Raw genomic sequence first — 13890 nt, forward strand, 5'->3', positions numbered from 1 at the left:
ACATCAGCTTTATGGGTCACCCAAAAGACAGTGCCTCCTCGTGTAGCGGCTCTGTGCTAACTCACTGGAGAGGAGAGAAAACAGCTCACTTCCTACAGAACCTCTTATTTTCCTAGGTTTCAGAGTAGCAGCCGTGTTAGTCTGTATTCGCAAAAAGAAAAGGAGTACTTGTGGCACCTTAGAGACTAACAAATTTATTAGAGCATAAGCTTTCGTGAGCTACAGCTCACTTCATCGGATGCATTTGGTGGAAAAAACAGAGGAGCTCCTCTGTTTTTTCCACCAAATGCATCCGATGAAGTGAGCTGTAGCTCACGAAAGCTTATGCTCTAATAAATTTGTTAGTCTCTAAGGTGCCACAAGTACTCCTTTTCTTATTTTCCTGTGAGAGTCTTCCATTTCCACTGCTGCCCTTATTATAAATTAACAGTAGCACCCAGAGGCCCTCATCCAAATCAGGCCCTGTTGTGCTGGGTCCTATACAAACTCTTCTGAAGGTGCAGTCCTTGGTGCAAAGAACTTACAGCACACAGCCCCAGTCCTGCAGCCTGCTCGGGGGAGGGGGGACACCTTGATACCTGCCCAACTCACCCCTGATTTGGATGAGGCATAGCAAAAGCACAGGAGAGCAGCCAAGAGCCCTGCCCACATCTGTAGGTGACACCTCTGCCTGCTCTCTGGGCCTAGGACTAGCTGAGCAGGCATTTTGCCTGGAGACAGTTGGGTTTGTCTGTGGGGGTCTGAAAGCTGACTCTCCTGATAGGGAGGAAGATGAGGAATGTCCAGCACCTGAACTGAATTCTGCATTCTGTGGCTCTTGGGTGGGGTTGCTTGTGGAGGTTAAGGAGGTGGCTCTGATCACAGCAGTAGCCTATCACTAGATGGGTATATATAGTTTCTCCCCAGGAGCTAGAGGTATGTTACCTTCCTGCTAACCTGAGTGTGAGTTACTAGCATCATGGGGCTGTGGAAAGCATTTCTGGGAGTGCTCATCTGGAGCTCAGCTCTTGCTGCTCAGAGAGGTAAGTGTGTGGTGATAAGTTCCCCCCTGTGGGGGTTCTGAGCTAAGGTCCAGTACTCAGTGATGCCAACTTTAGCGCTCAAAAATCAAGGGTATTTTGTTTTTAAACACACTGGGATTCTTGTTATCTGCCCTCTAGCTTTTGAACCTTCTGTTTCAAAGCTTGTCTCAGCAACCAAATCACTTCATTTTCCAATGAAGTTGAGTCTTGGGCAATAACTTGACTCCAGGGGCTGGCTCTGTAAGAAACCTCCCATGTCCTAATTCTAGTTCTACACTCACTAGAGCTGCCAGTGCTGACTGCTCTCCAAAGGAGGAGCTTTGCTTTGACCCTGCTCCTTCGACCTTTGCAATTAAAGTTGTAAATGCAGTAACCCAACCTGAAAGCTGCCTGCAGGCTATTTCTGAGACTTGGCTTGCCAGCTCCTTTTTGCAGTGAGCTCCTGCTTGTGCTGGGAGTGACACTCTCACTAGCTTTGAAGGCTAATGAGAACTTGGTGCTGTCTCATGCTTAGCTACAGAAGCATCTTGAACAGCTGTAACCCTTTACCCTACAGGTGCTGACTCTTCTTTCTGGGTGGGTGCCCTAGGGCCCCACTCTTGTTCTGCCCTTCCCCTGGACTCTGAGCACACCCCACCCTTGCTCTGTTTCCTCCTGCCCTGTTTCTCCCTGTCCCACCCACTGGTGGGTGCTGAGCACCCATGATTTTTCCTAAGGGCTCTCCAGCTGCAGAGCACCAAGGAGTTGGCACTTGTGTTTCAGCCCCTGGATGGGAAGGTTTGGGAAGGCTTGAAAAGGGTTTCCTTTCCTTAAAGGAGACTGACTAGCAGTGACAGGCTCTAAGACTTCTCTGGAAGTCCCCAGGTGATGGTGGGGGTAAAATATTCCTTTTTTTAAAAAAGGAAAAAAGCACAAGGGCATTTGTGACCACTGGATAGTGACTCACTCCTATCCTCAAGGGGAATGAGGCCAACAGTGAACCAACTGCATGAAATTCCTCTCTGTTATTACCAGACAATGGCACTGAAGCCAGACCCTCTAGCTTGAGGGTCAAAGGGCCTGGGCAGTCAAACCTCCAGGTGCTGGCTCCTTTCTGGCAAGGAGGATTCCTCTGACGTTCTTGTCCAGAAGCCCTGCCATCTTGGTGGGATTACAGTAGGTCTGCGGGGGAAAAGATTGTCTCTGGGGGCTTCTCCAGAGGGTTATGTCAAGTTGGCTCACTCTCCTCTAGCACCCATTAACTCTGTGCTCTACGAGTGCAATAAAACCAGCATTCACCTGGCTGTAAAGATGGACCCCTTGGGAAATGGACTCCTGCTGGATCCACAACTTGTGCACCTGGGCAGCTGCCTCTACTCCATCAACCTACAGGGCTTCCTGCACTTCCAGTACCTCCTGAAGGACTGTGGCTTCTCTCGGCTGGTGAGTGAGAGAACCCTAGCTGGGGGGAGCTCGTGTTCTGTGCACTAAGGTGCTGTCTGCTGCTCGGATGCCTGCGAGCTGGTTCGCTTTGCGTACTCTGGCTGTGTGGGTGAGAACAAACTGCCCTCCTGCTGGATGAGGGATCTGAGAGAATGTCCCCCTCATGTGCTGAACTGGCAGGGGAAGGGATGGCTGTGCGAATGGTTATCCCAAGGGCCTATTACTTTGGATTTGGATCCTGATTCTCCGTTCCAGGGGGAGGCTGGGTCCTGGCCCACTGCCTGCACAGCATGTTGGCTCCCCTGGCAAAGGGGAGAAATGCTAAATGTCAAAGGCCCCTCCCAAGTGGCTCTTGTCTAGCTGGGCTTCTGTCCATATTCCCAGTAACAGACTGGTGCCCTGCCAGGGAATGCGGGGGGAGGCAGTGTGGAGCAGCATCTCTCCCTTGCTTAGGGGAAGGGCTTGTCTCAAGGAACAGAAATACTGTTTCACTTCCTTGGCAATGAACCAACCCTTCCACTTTGCTAGGCTGAGAGCTACAGGAGGAAGCTGTAACTGATGCTAGTGCTGACTGCCACCCTCTCTGATTTCTTCCCCCCCCCACATGCACACAACTCCAGACATCTGGGAACATGGTTGAATACTTCACGAACCTGGTCTACAGGCCTTCCCCAGGCACAGGCAGACGCTATGCCACCTCCTTCACTGAGAGGATCAACTGCACTGACTATGAGTAAGCTGCTGGCACTTGGCATTGTGCTAGTGCCCTAAGGGACTAATGCTAAAACTTTCCAGACTCTCATGGGCTTCACTGAGGGGCAATAGGACCCCATAAAAGCAGCAGGGATGCAAGGCAGAGCTCTACCCAGCTGATTGGGGGTGATGTGCACCTCTAACTGTCAAAAGGATGTTGATCATGGGGTTGAAGCAAAGCAAGCTCCTGTAGCATGAGTTGTCCTGGCTATTGCCATCTAGTAAACCTGGCTCATATCCCTAGTAACATAGAACCTAAAATACCCCCCAGGAGCCAGACAGCTTGGCATGGGGTGGGAAGGGTAGCAGGCAGCCCTGAGTACTGCTGACAAAGGGACATAGGATGTAGCACTCTAGTGCTAGTAACAGGTTTCAGCAAAAAGAAAAGGAGTACTTGTGGCATCTTAGATTTGCAAACTAGTAAAGCATTCGTCTTGGGTGCAAGATAGGAGCGTTTGGGGATCCTCTATGAACTGTGAATGGACTCGAGGGTCTTGTGCTGCCTCTCCTGTCAGGACATGTTCCAATGATATTTTGGGGGCAGGGGGTTGAGGACCTCTTGTGCTATAGCCAATACAATGGGGGTCTAAAGCCCAGGAATCCAAATTAGCTCCATCTTCCAGGCGGAGTCTCATGAAGGTGGATGAGATCCCGCAGTGGGAGGGGACAGCCTGGGGAGAAGGAAAAGCCTGGGGGCATCAGTGGGAGTCAAACTATATTGGAGTGATGCTTGTGGGACTGACTGCCATGTCTTCACAGCAGCACACAATGGGGTCACCAGCATGAGCTGACCCTGCAAAAACCTATCTGCAATAGGGATATCTGGGATATGCAAGTCCCCTGTGGACATGTGAAGTGGACACTGGGCCACCCCTCTCCAGCTCTAGAGCAGCCTCTGTTAAGTAAGCTGTGGAGCTGGGGTGACTTGAGCTTTCCAGTGCTGCTGAGATGGCCTCTGGCCTAGCACCCTCTGATACAAGCGGGAGAACTCCCTCTTCCTAGGGAGGGAATCAGATTCTCATTCCCTGTAGGATAACCCTTTCCTGCCTCTCCTAGGGCAGGGCACTTGACTCCTATGTACATGTCTTCAGTGACTGGCCACCTGTCTGCCTCTGGAGTGCTAATGTTCACAGTGATCCTAATGAATGGTAAGACCCCTTGAAGTGGTGGGCAGTGCCAGCTGAGCTCACTGAGATCTCCCACACAGTCCATCCTGACTGCATCTCCTGCAGCTTCAGGCAATGTCCAACCCAGTTCCCTCTACCTCAATACTCACTTTGCCTCTCTAAGATGGTGTCTTATGCTCTTGGCACCATCGCCATCTCTGCTTCTAGGAAACTACTGAAGCAAATACTTGTACCTCATGATCTTGTAATGTGTTCACAGGAATACCCATGGGAACACACCCCTCCCATTTCCTCCCCAAAACCTGCATGCACTTGCAGAAGGCTCTGTGCTTGAAGTCTCCTTCTGAGACCAGCATTCTGTACAGTGCACTTTGATGACTAACTCTTGTTTTCTTGCAGTGGACTTCAGTGCCCCATCAGACTCCAAGATCTTCTTCCTAGGATCTCAGATCCATATAGAGTTTTCTGTAAAGAGTTCCTTCCACCAGCCTCTGCAGATCTTTGTAGATGAGTGCACTGCCACCCCAACCCCAGAACTTAGCAAGTCTCCCAGGAACTATAGCATCATTGCAAACCATGGGTAACTATCTCCAGGAGACAGCAGCTCTGGGGTGCTTGAATGTCTGAAGTGGAGTAAGGTGTGGAACATGCTCCTGGGACTGCCCCAACTCCATTGTAATAGAACATGCTGGGTTCTTAAGGCTCCTACATAAATTCTAGATTTGGGGGAGAGGCTGGTCTCTGACTCCAGCTGATCTGACTAAGCCACAGACTACCAAGAGACAATAGTAAATGAAGATGTCTGGCTTGGCCACTGGTAACCACATGGCCCCTTAAAGAATTGGACTCACTGGCACTAGTGTTAGTTGATGCATCCAAAGCCTTTGCTATTGCTAGAGCAACTTGGTGTTCATATTGCTCTAACTCTTGGTGTAGGTCTCAAAAATTACTGAGTGCAGGTGGGGAGAGAATAATGCAGTAGGTCTCTCCTAGGGTCAAACTGTTCTTCTATCTCTAACAGTCCCTGGACCAGTGAGTTTAACTGTCTTCCTGTTCCAGGTGCCTTGTGGATGGTAAAGTGGCAAACTCCCAGTTCCTGCCTAGACAAACACCTGAAGCCATCCAGCTCTCCCTGCAGGCCTTTGAATTTGTAGGTGTGGACTCTGATGTAAGTAACTAAGGATCTGAATTAGATGAATAGCTTCCTTCCAAGGCTGGAATACCAAGTGCCTGCATACTCTGAACACAACTTGCAGATGGCTCAAGCTACAACTAGTTCTTCACTGATGGGTTGGTGAAGGTCTCAACACTGTTAACACTTCATGGCTTTAGTTTCAGCTAGACTCTCTAGCTTGTGGAAACTGGCACACAACTGCATTAAGAGCTGTGCAGTTATCTGTTCAACTTATCATCCAACAACCTAGTGAACAGTGTCTGAGGAGACTCCACCTCTCATGTACTTCTGTGAAGCATAGAAGTTTAACTCCCGTACCAGCATGCTTCCCTTAAGCCAGTGGTTCTCAACCTATTTACCATTATGGTCTGCACATGCAGCTCTGTTATGTGGGCTGCATCCACACAACATATTTATGGCCCGGAGGATGTTGGCTGTGTGCTGACTGGGCCACCAGCAGGCCATGAGTTGAGAACCACTGCCTTAAGCACTGAAAGGCACCTCCAGACAGCATCTAGCCTCTGACATTCCCTGTCTCCAAACTAGGGCATCAACTATGCTCCTAGCAAACAGGCCTTCACAAAAGAAATTCCATGCACCAAGCTGCTTTGTCACTCTCCCTGACATTGAAGTGGCCTAGTCAGTCCAGAGCTGGATGTTCTGGTCACCCAAGGCTAATATCACAAAGCTGCTTCATGGTGATGCTGAGCATTGCCACACCTAGAAAGTCACTGGAATTAACAAAGCTTGATTGGCCCCCAGGCTCTTTACAAGGATGGCTTGTGGGAGGGGAGACCTCAGAATAGCATTCACAAAAACCAACACCCTAGGCAGCTCCTGGCTGAAATTAGCCACTGGGAGGGGGTTGCTAAAGCCTATCCCTCTCTTGGAGACAGGCACCTAAATCCCATCTTCAGGGAAGCACCTAGCTGGGCTTGGGATTATCAGCCCAGCCTGGTGCTCACCTGGTGGCAATCCCTGTTCAAATCTCCTCTACCCTCAGGGGTGGGGGGGGGGTAGGCCCTATAAGCAGGTCTATGTCCTCCACCTTGTCTCCAGGCCATTCATTCTAGGGCTGGACACCCAGTATTGGGCTGCAGTGTGCATGCCCAGAGATAGAAACCTAAGGAACTTAGGCCAGAAATCTAGGTCCTGAGTAAGGTTAGGCGCCCATAGGTTGGACAGCCCAGTGGGGCTTCTGTGAAGCCTGGTAAAGCCTGCTTCTGTGACTTAAGCACTTGTCTGCTACTTTAGGTGCCTAATTCCTCTATGAATGCAGCATTTTAGGGATACAAATGGGCAACTGCCTGGAAGCCCCATCTGACTCCTCCATAGCAAGCATGGGGTCATGACAGACCCATCCACAAACCAGAGCATCTCTGAATGGCAGCACATGGGGGACTTGTAATGGGACTCCTGGTATCTGGATTGCACTTGAGCAGAGCAGCTATGCTGAGTAGGGCTCTCTCCTCTCCTGCACACCACCCCACAGCTTCCCCCACCACCAGCGAAGGATGTTTCTTTCTGATAGGTAGTGGGGATAATCTCAGTTTTTCTTCTTTTCTCTCCCCTCCCATCCCCCAAGATCTATCTCCACTGCCAGGTGCTGGTCTGGGACCCCAGAGTGCTCATGGATCCCACAAGGAAGGCCTGTTCATTTCACAGGGATACCAACAGGTAAGGACCCCTGGAGAGAAGGGGAATTGCAATTCTCTAAAACTAAACCAGCTAGAACAAAATCTGGTTGTTCTACATGGGTCTGTCCCAGTGACATGCCATGCAGGAGGGAATGACCTGCAGAGATGCTTGCAAACAAGAGTCCTCTGGAGACTCTTTTGTGGACAACAAACTTGGCTCTAGTGGCCAACGCAACTCTAGCTCATGATGCCACTTGCTGCTACATTACCCTTTCTCCCACCTCACTGGTGGAGAGACTATAATGGCAAAGCCAACCAACTGAGTGGGACTAGCTGGACACTGAAAGCCTTCAGGTAAACTCCATTAGATTGGGAATGGTGGCAAAGGCTGGTGTCCCTTGCAAACCTATCAAGGGGAAACTACCTAGCTTCAAGTGCTGTGCCAAAGTGACATGGGTCAAAGCAGGACAGAAAGGTCCTGCCATAGTGTTCCCCCTCCCTTTCATGAAGGTGGGAACATGGCCCCTAGAAACATGGCATACAAACTGCTCTTGCAGTAGTGAGAGGAACTTTGTTGTGTGGGTTTTTTGTTTTTTTTGGACAGGTAAAACCCTAAATGTAGAGGGGAATCCAGGCCTGTCTTGAGCAAGGCACCAGGCAATTCACATGATCTCTACCTGCTTAGCTCTGTAATGGGTAGCGAGCTTTACCAGGGTTTCTAGCATGCTCAGAACCAATAGCCCCCATGGAATGCAGTGCTGGACTCCTGGTCATTGGTCTGCCAAGGAAAGTCCTTATGCTGCAGAGTCCATGAATTTTGTCTGAGCACTTAAGATGGAACTTCAACCAGGTGCAAAACCAGCAGCTGGCCAACCAAACTTTTGGGGTCTTTAGAGCTACAGCCACATTATGAGCTTTTGTGGGGGCTGAGTCCCAGTCCATCCAGACATAATAGAGCTAGTGCAGTGGTGGCACAGCAAAGCTGTGCCAAGTAAGTACCCATGGAGTCAGGTGGGGTTTGTCCTCAGCATAGCTGGCTATGCTGCAGTAGCATGGATAGTAGCACTGTTTATATATTTGCTACCTCTTATAGAGTTAGTGGGTGTATATATACATAGCTGGATTCTCACCCCTGGTCAGTGTAAATGTAGCCTAAAACACCCATGCTCCACCAATGCTTGTATTTTACAACCACTCCCAACTTCTCCTTGCTGCAAGGGACAATGCTCCCAGTCAGCTTTACCATCTATGCCTGCTCTGCTCATCTCACTTAAGACAAAACTACTGATCTTCATGCCAGTCCTGTTGCAAGCAGATGCTCAACCTTGCCCTAGCTCTCCTGAAAGAGCCTCAGTGCCCAGGTGAGTTAGATGCTGCCTGGGGACTGAGCATAGGGACCTCACAATCCCATGTAACTTCTCTTTTGAGATGCTGATCACCAGGGGTGAGTCACCTTTGTACTGCTCTCCTCCAACAGGTGGGAACTCCTGGACAGTCCCTCTCTGAGCTCTGGCTGTAGCTGCTGCGACTCCCTATGCCAAGCCACAACCTCTCGCCACAAGAGAGACCTGGAAGGTACCAGCCCTGTTGAGAGGAGAAGTGTGTGGGGGTGGGGCAGGATGTTCTGTGTGGTCATCGTTCCTGATAGTGGAGACTTGGCCAAGTCTGGCAGGCTTGGTTTAGGGTGCCCCTTCTGCTGTGGTGCAAAGGTGGCTTTCATCATCACATGGCATCAGTATTCCAGCATCTCAGCTCTAGTGAACTAGAAACCTGGTAATAGGGCTCCTCCTCAAGCAAAGGGAGGAGATGCTGAGCTCTTCAGAACCAGCTATGTAAACAAGTTCCTGGACAAGGAAGAGATGGATTGTTCGGTATTCTTTGGGAGGGGCAGCAAGTTTATAAAATTTTGGGGTCCAAGTCCCTCCCACCCCCACACATGCCTTGTAAGCCTATATATAGTGTGTGTGTGTGTGTGTGTGTGTGTGTGTATATGTATGTCTGGCAGTTTCCCTATACTGCACTGGGGAGGAGGGCTCTGGGGTGCAGGCAGGCTGCCCTGGGGCTGGGGCCAGAGGACTCAACAGTCCTGTTCTCCCCATACCCTCTCCCCACTGGCAGCACACCCACCTGGCACTGGCCCTGCATGTGCTCCTATGGGCCAGGCCCCTCTCAGGTTTAGGAAGCCCCCTTGCCTCCCCTGTGGTGGGTGTGCAGGGGGGGAAGAGCTGCCATCATGTGTGCCTCTTGTTGTTGCTGCTGCTGCTGCTCCCTTTTGTAGCTGGCAGCAGTTGGCAAAGGGCCACAGAGGAGGCAGGGGGTGGCAGGTGGGGCTTGGCCCTGAACTTGCTGGAGCATGGGCACCACAGGCCCATATAACTTGCTGTCCCAGGGGTCTGAAGGTGCCCATCTCCTTTTGCCCCAGGCTCTGCAAGGGAAGATGGACTTGTCCATGCTGTTGTTGTTGGCCCCTTGAAGGTGCAGAAACTAGCTGCAAAGACTGGAAGCTACGAGTGGGACTCAAACTACTCTCTTGCAATCCAGAGTCGCACAGGTAACTACCCCTTGTGGGTTGAAGTCTAGTTGCTATGGAACACAGCAACACCTGACTACAGTGGGGAGTCCTGACAGGCAGGGAATGGAGTTGGTACAAGAGCCCCAGAAAGCTCAGCTGCCCAGTGGGAGGAGAGCAGAGTTTGAACTGTCTGGCACCTTGCTCAAGAGAACTGAAGTGTCTACTCAGTGGGTAGGTGTGGGCAGCTACAGCCACACCCCCTTCAGACTTCCCACTACTGGCCTTGCCTTAACCAAGGGAGCTATTGTGGGTGTCTAACTTATCATGGAGAGGAGCTGTCTTCATCCAAGCTCCTCAATCCAACTTCTAAATCCTAGTACACTCTAGAATCTTTCATCTTTAAAGAGCAAAGAACCCCAAGGAAGTCAGAGCAGGTGCTTGCTAGTCTTGGCTAAAAGCTGCTGCTGCACATAGATTAAAGCCCAGTTGATCCACCCCTGAGAATTCCATATGAGGCAGAAGTGCCAAAAATGGGAGGAGAAATAACTAGCTTAATGCCTTCCCTGAGCATGGTGAAGGGCAGTTAGTCCTTTCCACCCCAATTATGATGGGCTTGTCAACATAACTAAGCTCCCACAAACATTGTACCTGTACCCCATCCTGACCCAAGGGCATCCCAAAAGATACAAGGCCCATTGTTGCAGGGATGGATGGCTTTGGGAAATAAGCTACCTCAATGTCCAGCTGCCTCTTTCCTCTTGCAGGAGGGAAACCAAGTATGATGCCACCTCCTGTTGGTGCCCTGCTGCTGGAAGTAGCTCTAATTGCTGTAGTGTCCCTGGGTTTCTGCCTGTACAATGGCCATCACAAGAAGCTTTGTTTCAGAACCAGGGGGGCTGCAGACTCCTGCACAGAGGGGCTGGTTACTACAGAACAGGAGTGTGCAAGCATTAATGCAGATGTGGAATGAATCCAAGTAAAACCTTAACAAATCCAGATGGTGTGTGCATGTCACTTATAGCAGGGCTGGGAGCTTCTGGGGTGAAAGGGGACCAGCAAGTTGAAAGCTGCATTTGCATATCTCATGCTGGTTTCTAGCTAAACTTCATCTTTCTCTACCAATGTTCCCTCACTAGCCTGAGCCAGGGCAAGTCTCAAATACTCCTTGTGGAAGAGCTTTACTCAGGCTTGATCCTAGACCCTGTTGGTAGAAGTAAATCCCCTTAGTAGACAGTGTCTTGGCTCCAGTACTAATCTCTGGGAGTGTCCCCTTCCTGGGGAGGCCATGCCCTGGACACTCCATATGCGGTGTCAAGCAAGAAAACATCCTGGTGTCCCAGTAACTGCTCAAAATGCTCTAGCTCACTGACTTGCTCTGACCTGCTTTAAAACGTGATCAAATTGCTGAACTGGCTTGCTCCTTCAACTATAGATCCAGTAACTCCATGTCATTGTTAGGACCCATAGGAGGAGGTCAGGGACTTGGCTCAGTCTAACCTTTAACAAGTCAATTTAGCATTGGTAATGTCCAAGTGCAGGTGTAGTCCTACTAAACCTTCTTTGCTATTCTGGAAAGCACAGTGAGATTAGAATATTCTAGCTCCTGAATAGACTTAATATGGGGCAAACCAGTAAGGGTTTAAAAGACTCAAGGACAATTTTTTAACAGGGGGTTGGGGTGTGTTTTTTTTGTTTGTTTGTTTTTTGCTTAAAGGCATTGGTGGGGCCCCTCTCTCATCTAGGGGAAAGTAGCTCTGACAGAGCTATTCTAAGGGTAGAGTTGGACTAGATTTGACAGTGTTGGAGGGGACTATTAGTTAAACATCTTTTTCATTTAAACCCCACTCAGTGAGCTTACATGCCAATAACTGGCTTACAGCAGGACTCGCTGCTCCAACCACCAGAGCTGAATTGCTGTTGAGAATATAGTAGAACCTCCATTACAAACTCCTCATGAATGGAGGTTGTTTGTAACTCTGAACAAAACATTATGGTTCTTTCAAAAGCTTACAACTGAACATTGACTTAATACAGCTTTGGAACTTTATGGTGCAGAAGAAAAATGCTGCTTTTAAGTATCTTAATTTAAATGAAACCAGCACAGACAGGTTCCATAGCTTGTCAATTTTTTTCAGAACTTTCCCTTTTATTTTTAGTTTCTCTGCTGCTTGCATACTTCCCAATGAGGTGCGCAGATTGGTCAGTTTGTAGTTCTGGTCCTCAGAACTCTGAGGTTCTACAGTAGCTGGGGAAACAACTGAAAAATGCCTTCAGGGCCTTCCTCAAAAGGAAATGGTGCCAGACAACTTCTGCACTTAACCTCTCCTACCCTAGTCTTGTAAATTTAGGGCAAGGCTGCCCTGCTCAACCCTAAGCTTACAATCATAGGGGGAAACCTCTCTTCCAAGGCATTTCCAGAGTGTTTATCAAAATACCATCAGAGCATCTGAGAGCACTAGATCTCAAACACTCATTAAGTGGCTGCACAGAGGGGAAATGACTTGACTCAGGTCATCCGGGGCCAAGCTGGGCTTAAACCTAGACAGTCTGAGGCTCCAGGCCTGGTCTGAAGCCACTAGACCACATTACCTCCCAGTGCTAGGGCACAACTAGCCCTGTTTGGGAAATGTAGCTAATGAGGTCCATAAACTGAGTTGCTCAAGTTCCTCCATGCAAGGCTTATGTCAGAGCCAAGCCTCAGCTTTTGCCATATAACTATCCTCTCCCCTGTGAACCCTGCGGGAGTAGTGGTGGTACCTAACCCATCCTTGCAGGGGAGAGACTGAGGATCCTTGAGTTCAAGGAGAAACAAAGCAGCAGACTTGCCATAAGGCACCTTCATTGACTCAGGGCCGTAGCGGGGAGGTGAAGCCCTCGTGCTCTTGTAGAGCAAGGGTATTGGGTGCTAAAACCAGTCTGCAATTTAAGAGAAGGGGGAAGGCAAAGCAGCCTCTGCATGAATTGATTATTTAGAGACGGGGCATCTAATCCATAGTGACATGCCTGGGATTTTACTCTGTAACCTAGAGGGTCTAAATCTGTGTGATACTAAGTACTCCATGGAGCTCTTTGTTCAGACTGTCACCAGGTTCAATCATTGGGATTCATGGGCTATTACCATCCAGTTTTTACGTTCTCAGCCCTTTTTGGCTGTTTGTGCACATGTGACTTTACAAATGACACTTGTGCACCAGCAAGACTTTTTGTTTCCATAGCAGGACCACCTTGGAGTCCTGATCTCAGTTGTGGTCCCTTCATGCTAGGGTCTGGGCAAACATTCAGCTAGCCTTGCCCCTCAAGAGTTTACAGTCTAACCTGATCAGGGACAAAAAGAAAAGGAGTACTTGTGGCACCTTAGAGACTAACAAATTTATTTGAGCATAAGCTTTCGTGAGCTACGGCTTTCGGCAGAGTCAGTTTCATTGCTGGCCACAGCTATTTTCCCTTTTGTTTGCTGCTGCTGCTTCACAGCAACACAGGAGATCAATGCTTCTGGCAGATAAGAAAAGGGGCTTGTGCACACACAAAAAATAGCAGCCGCAGCACCTGAATCTCTGCCTCCTTCCTCAAAAATGCCTAGATTTGACTCTCACTTTAATAGTATTGTCTGCCCATGTGTAAGCGGGGGAATGGTCCTGCTATTGTGGGGAACTTTCCTGGTTTCTGCACTACCCTGGTGAAATGGGCTAGTGGAAGGATCTGAGTCCTCGCTCCCACTTCCTTTACCCAGAGGCCTTCCTGCCCACTCTCCTGTCTGGCAGAGTCCTTGTAACTCCAACAAGGCTGGGCCTAGGATTCCTGGGGGGCTCAACCCCCAACCTTGCTATGGTCACCTAGGACAGGGGCTAGGTGTCCCCACTCTCTCTGCACTGGACACTTCCCTGACCCACTGATCATTACATACGATTTAAAGCAAATACAATTTAATCCACAATTTTAGTTTAAAAAGGAATAAGGAAAAAGGGGAAAGGTTAAAGGAAACACATCAGCCTGCTCTGTGGCAGGGAACATCACAAACTGTCTCTGGAACGTCTGGGCAGTTCAGTCTGTTCCTTGTAAGTCCCCAGCCTTCTTCTCAGGCCCTGGCTGTGCTGCAGGGATGCTGTGGGTTGAACACTTGCTCTCAGGCTCCAAGTGGTAGGACCCTTCTTCCCAGTGTCACCCCCGCCCTGTCAGGGTTACCATCCAAGCCTGGCCTGCAGAGCTTCTTGGCTGAGGCGTCTCTCCCTGTGCTGGGCCCGCT

General features: G+C 49.7%; 1 protein-coding gene across 1 annotated transcript; it reads left to right on the forward strand.

Annotated features, from left to right (window-relative positions):
- Positions 1 to 865: 865 nt before the first annotated feature.
- Positions 866 to 10643, forward strand: LOC119843758 (zona pellucida sperm-binding protein 3-like). The gene is made up of 10 exons (XM_038373578.2): positions 866 to 1022; positions 2254 to 2444; positions 3065 to 3177; positions 4254 to 4345; positions 4724 to 4904; positions 5384 to 5492; positions 7084 to 7175; positions 8613 to 8710; positions 9558 to 9686; positions 10412 to 10643. The coding sequence occupies exons 1-10, from the start codon at positions 959 to 961 to the stop codon at positions 10615 to 10617; spliced, it is 1275 nt and encodes a 424-aa protein (XP_038229506.1). The 5' UTR covers positions 866 to 958; the 3' UTR covers positions 10618 to 10643.
- Positions 10644 to 13890: the final 3247 nt, after the last annotated feature.

Source organism: Dermochelys coriacea, chromosome 15 (assembly GCF_009764565.3).
Source record: "Dermochelys coriacea isolate rDerCor1 chromosome 15, rDerCor1.pri.v4, whole genome shotgun sequence".
Taxonomy (NCBI): Eukaryota; Metazoa; Chordata; order Testudines; family Dermochelyidae; genus Dermochelys; species Dermochelys coriacea.

Excerpts from the sequence above, each read along its gene's own strand:
- LOC119843758 (XM_038373578.2), top strand. The coding sequence starts at position 959 with ATGGGGCTGTGGAAAGCATTTCTGGGAGTGCTCATCTGGAGCTCAGCT. Across the intron at positions 2,445-3,064 it reads ACTGTGGCTTCTCTCGGCTG|ACATCTGGGAACATGGTTGA; the intron begins GTGAGTGAGAGA and ends ACACAACTCCAG. Across the intron at positions 4,346-4,723 it reads CACAGTGATCCTAATGAATG|TGGACTTCAGTGCCCCATCA; the intron begins GTAAGACCCCTT and ends GTTTTCTTGCAG.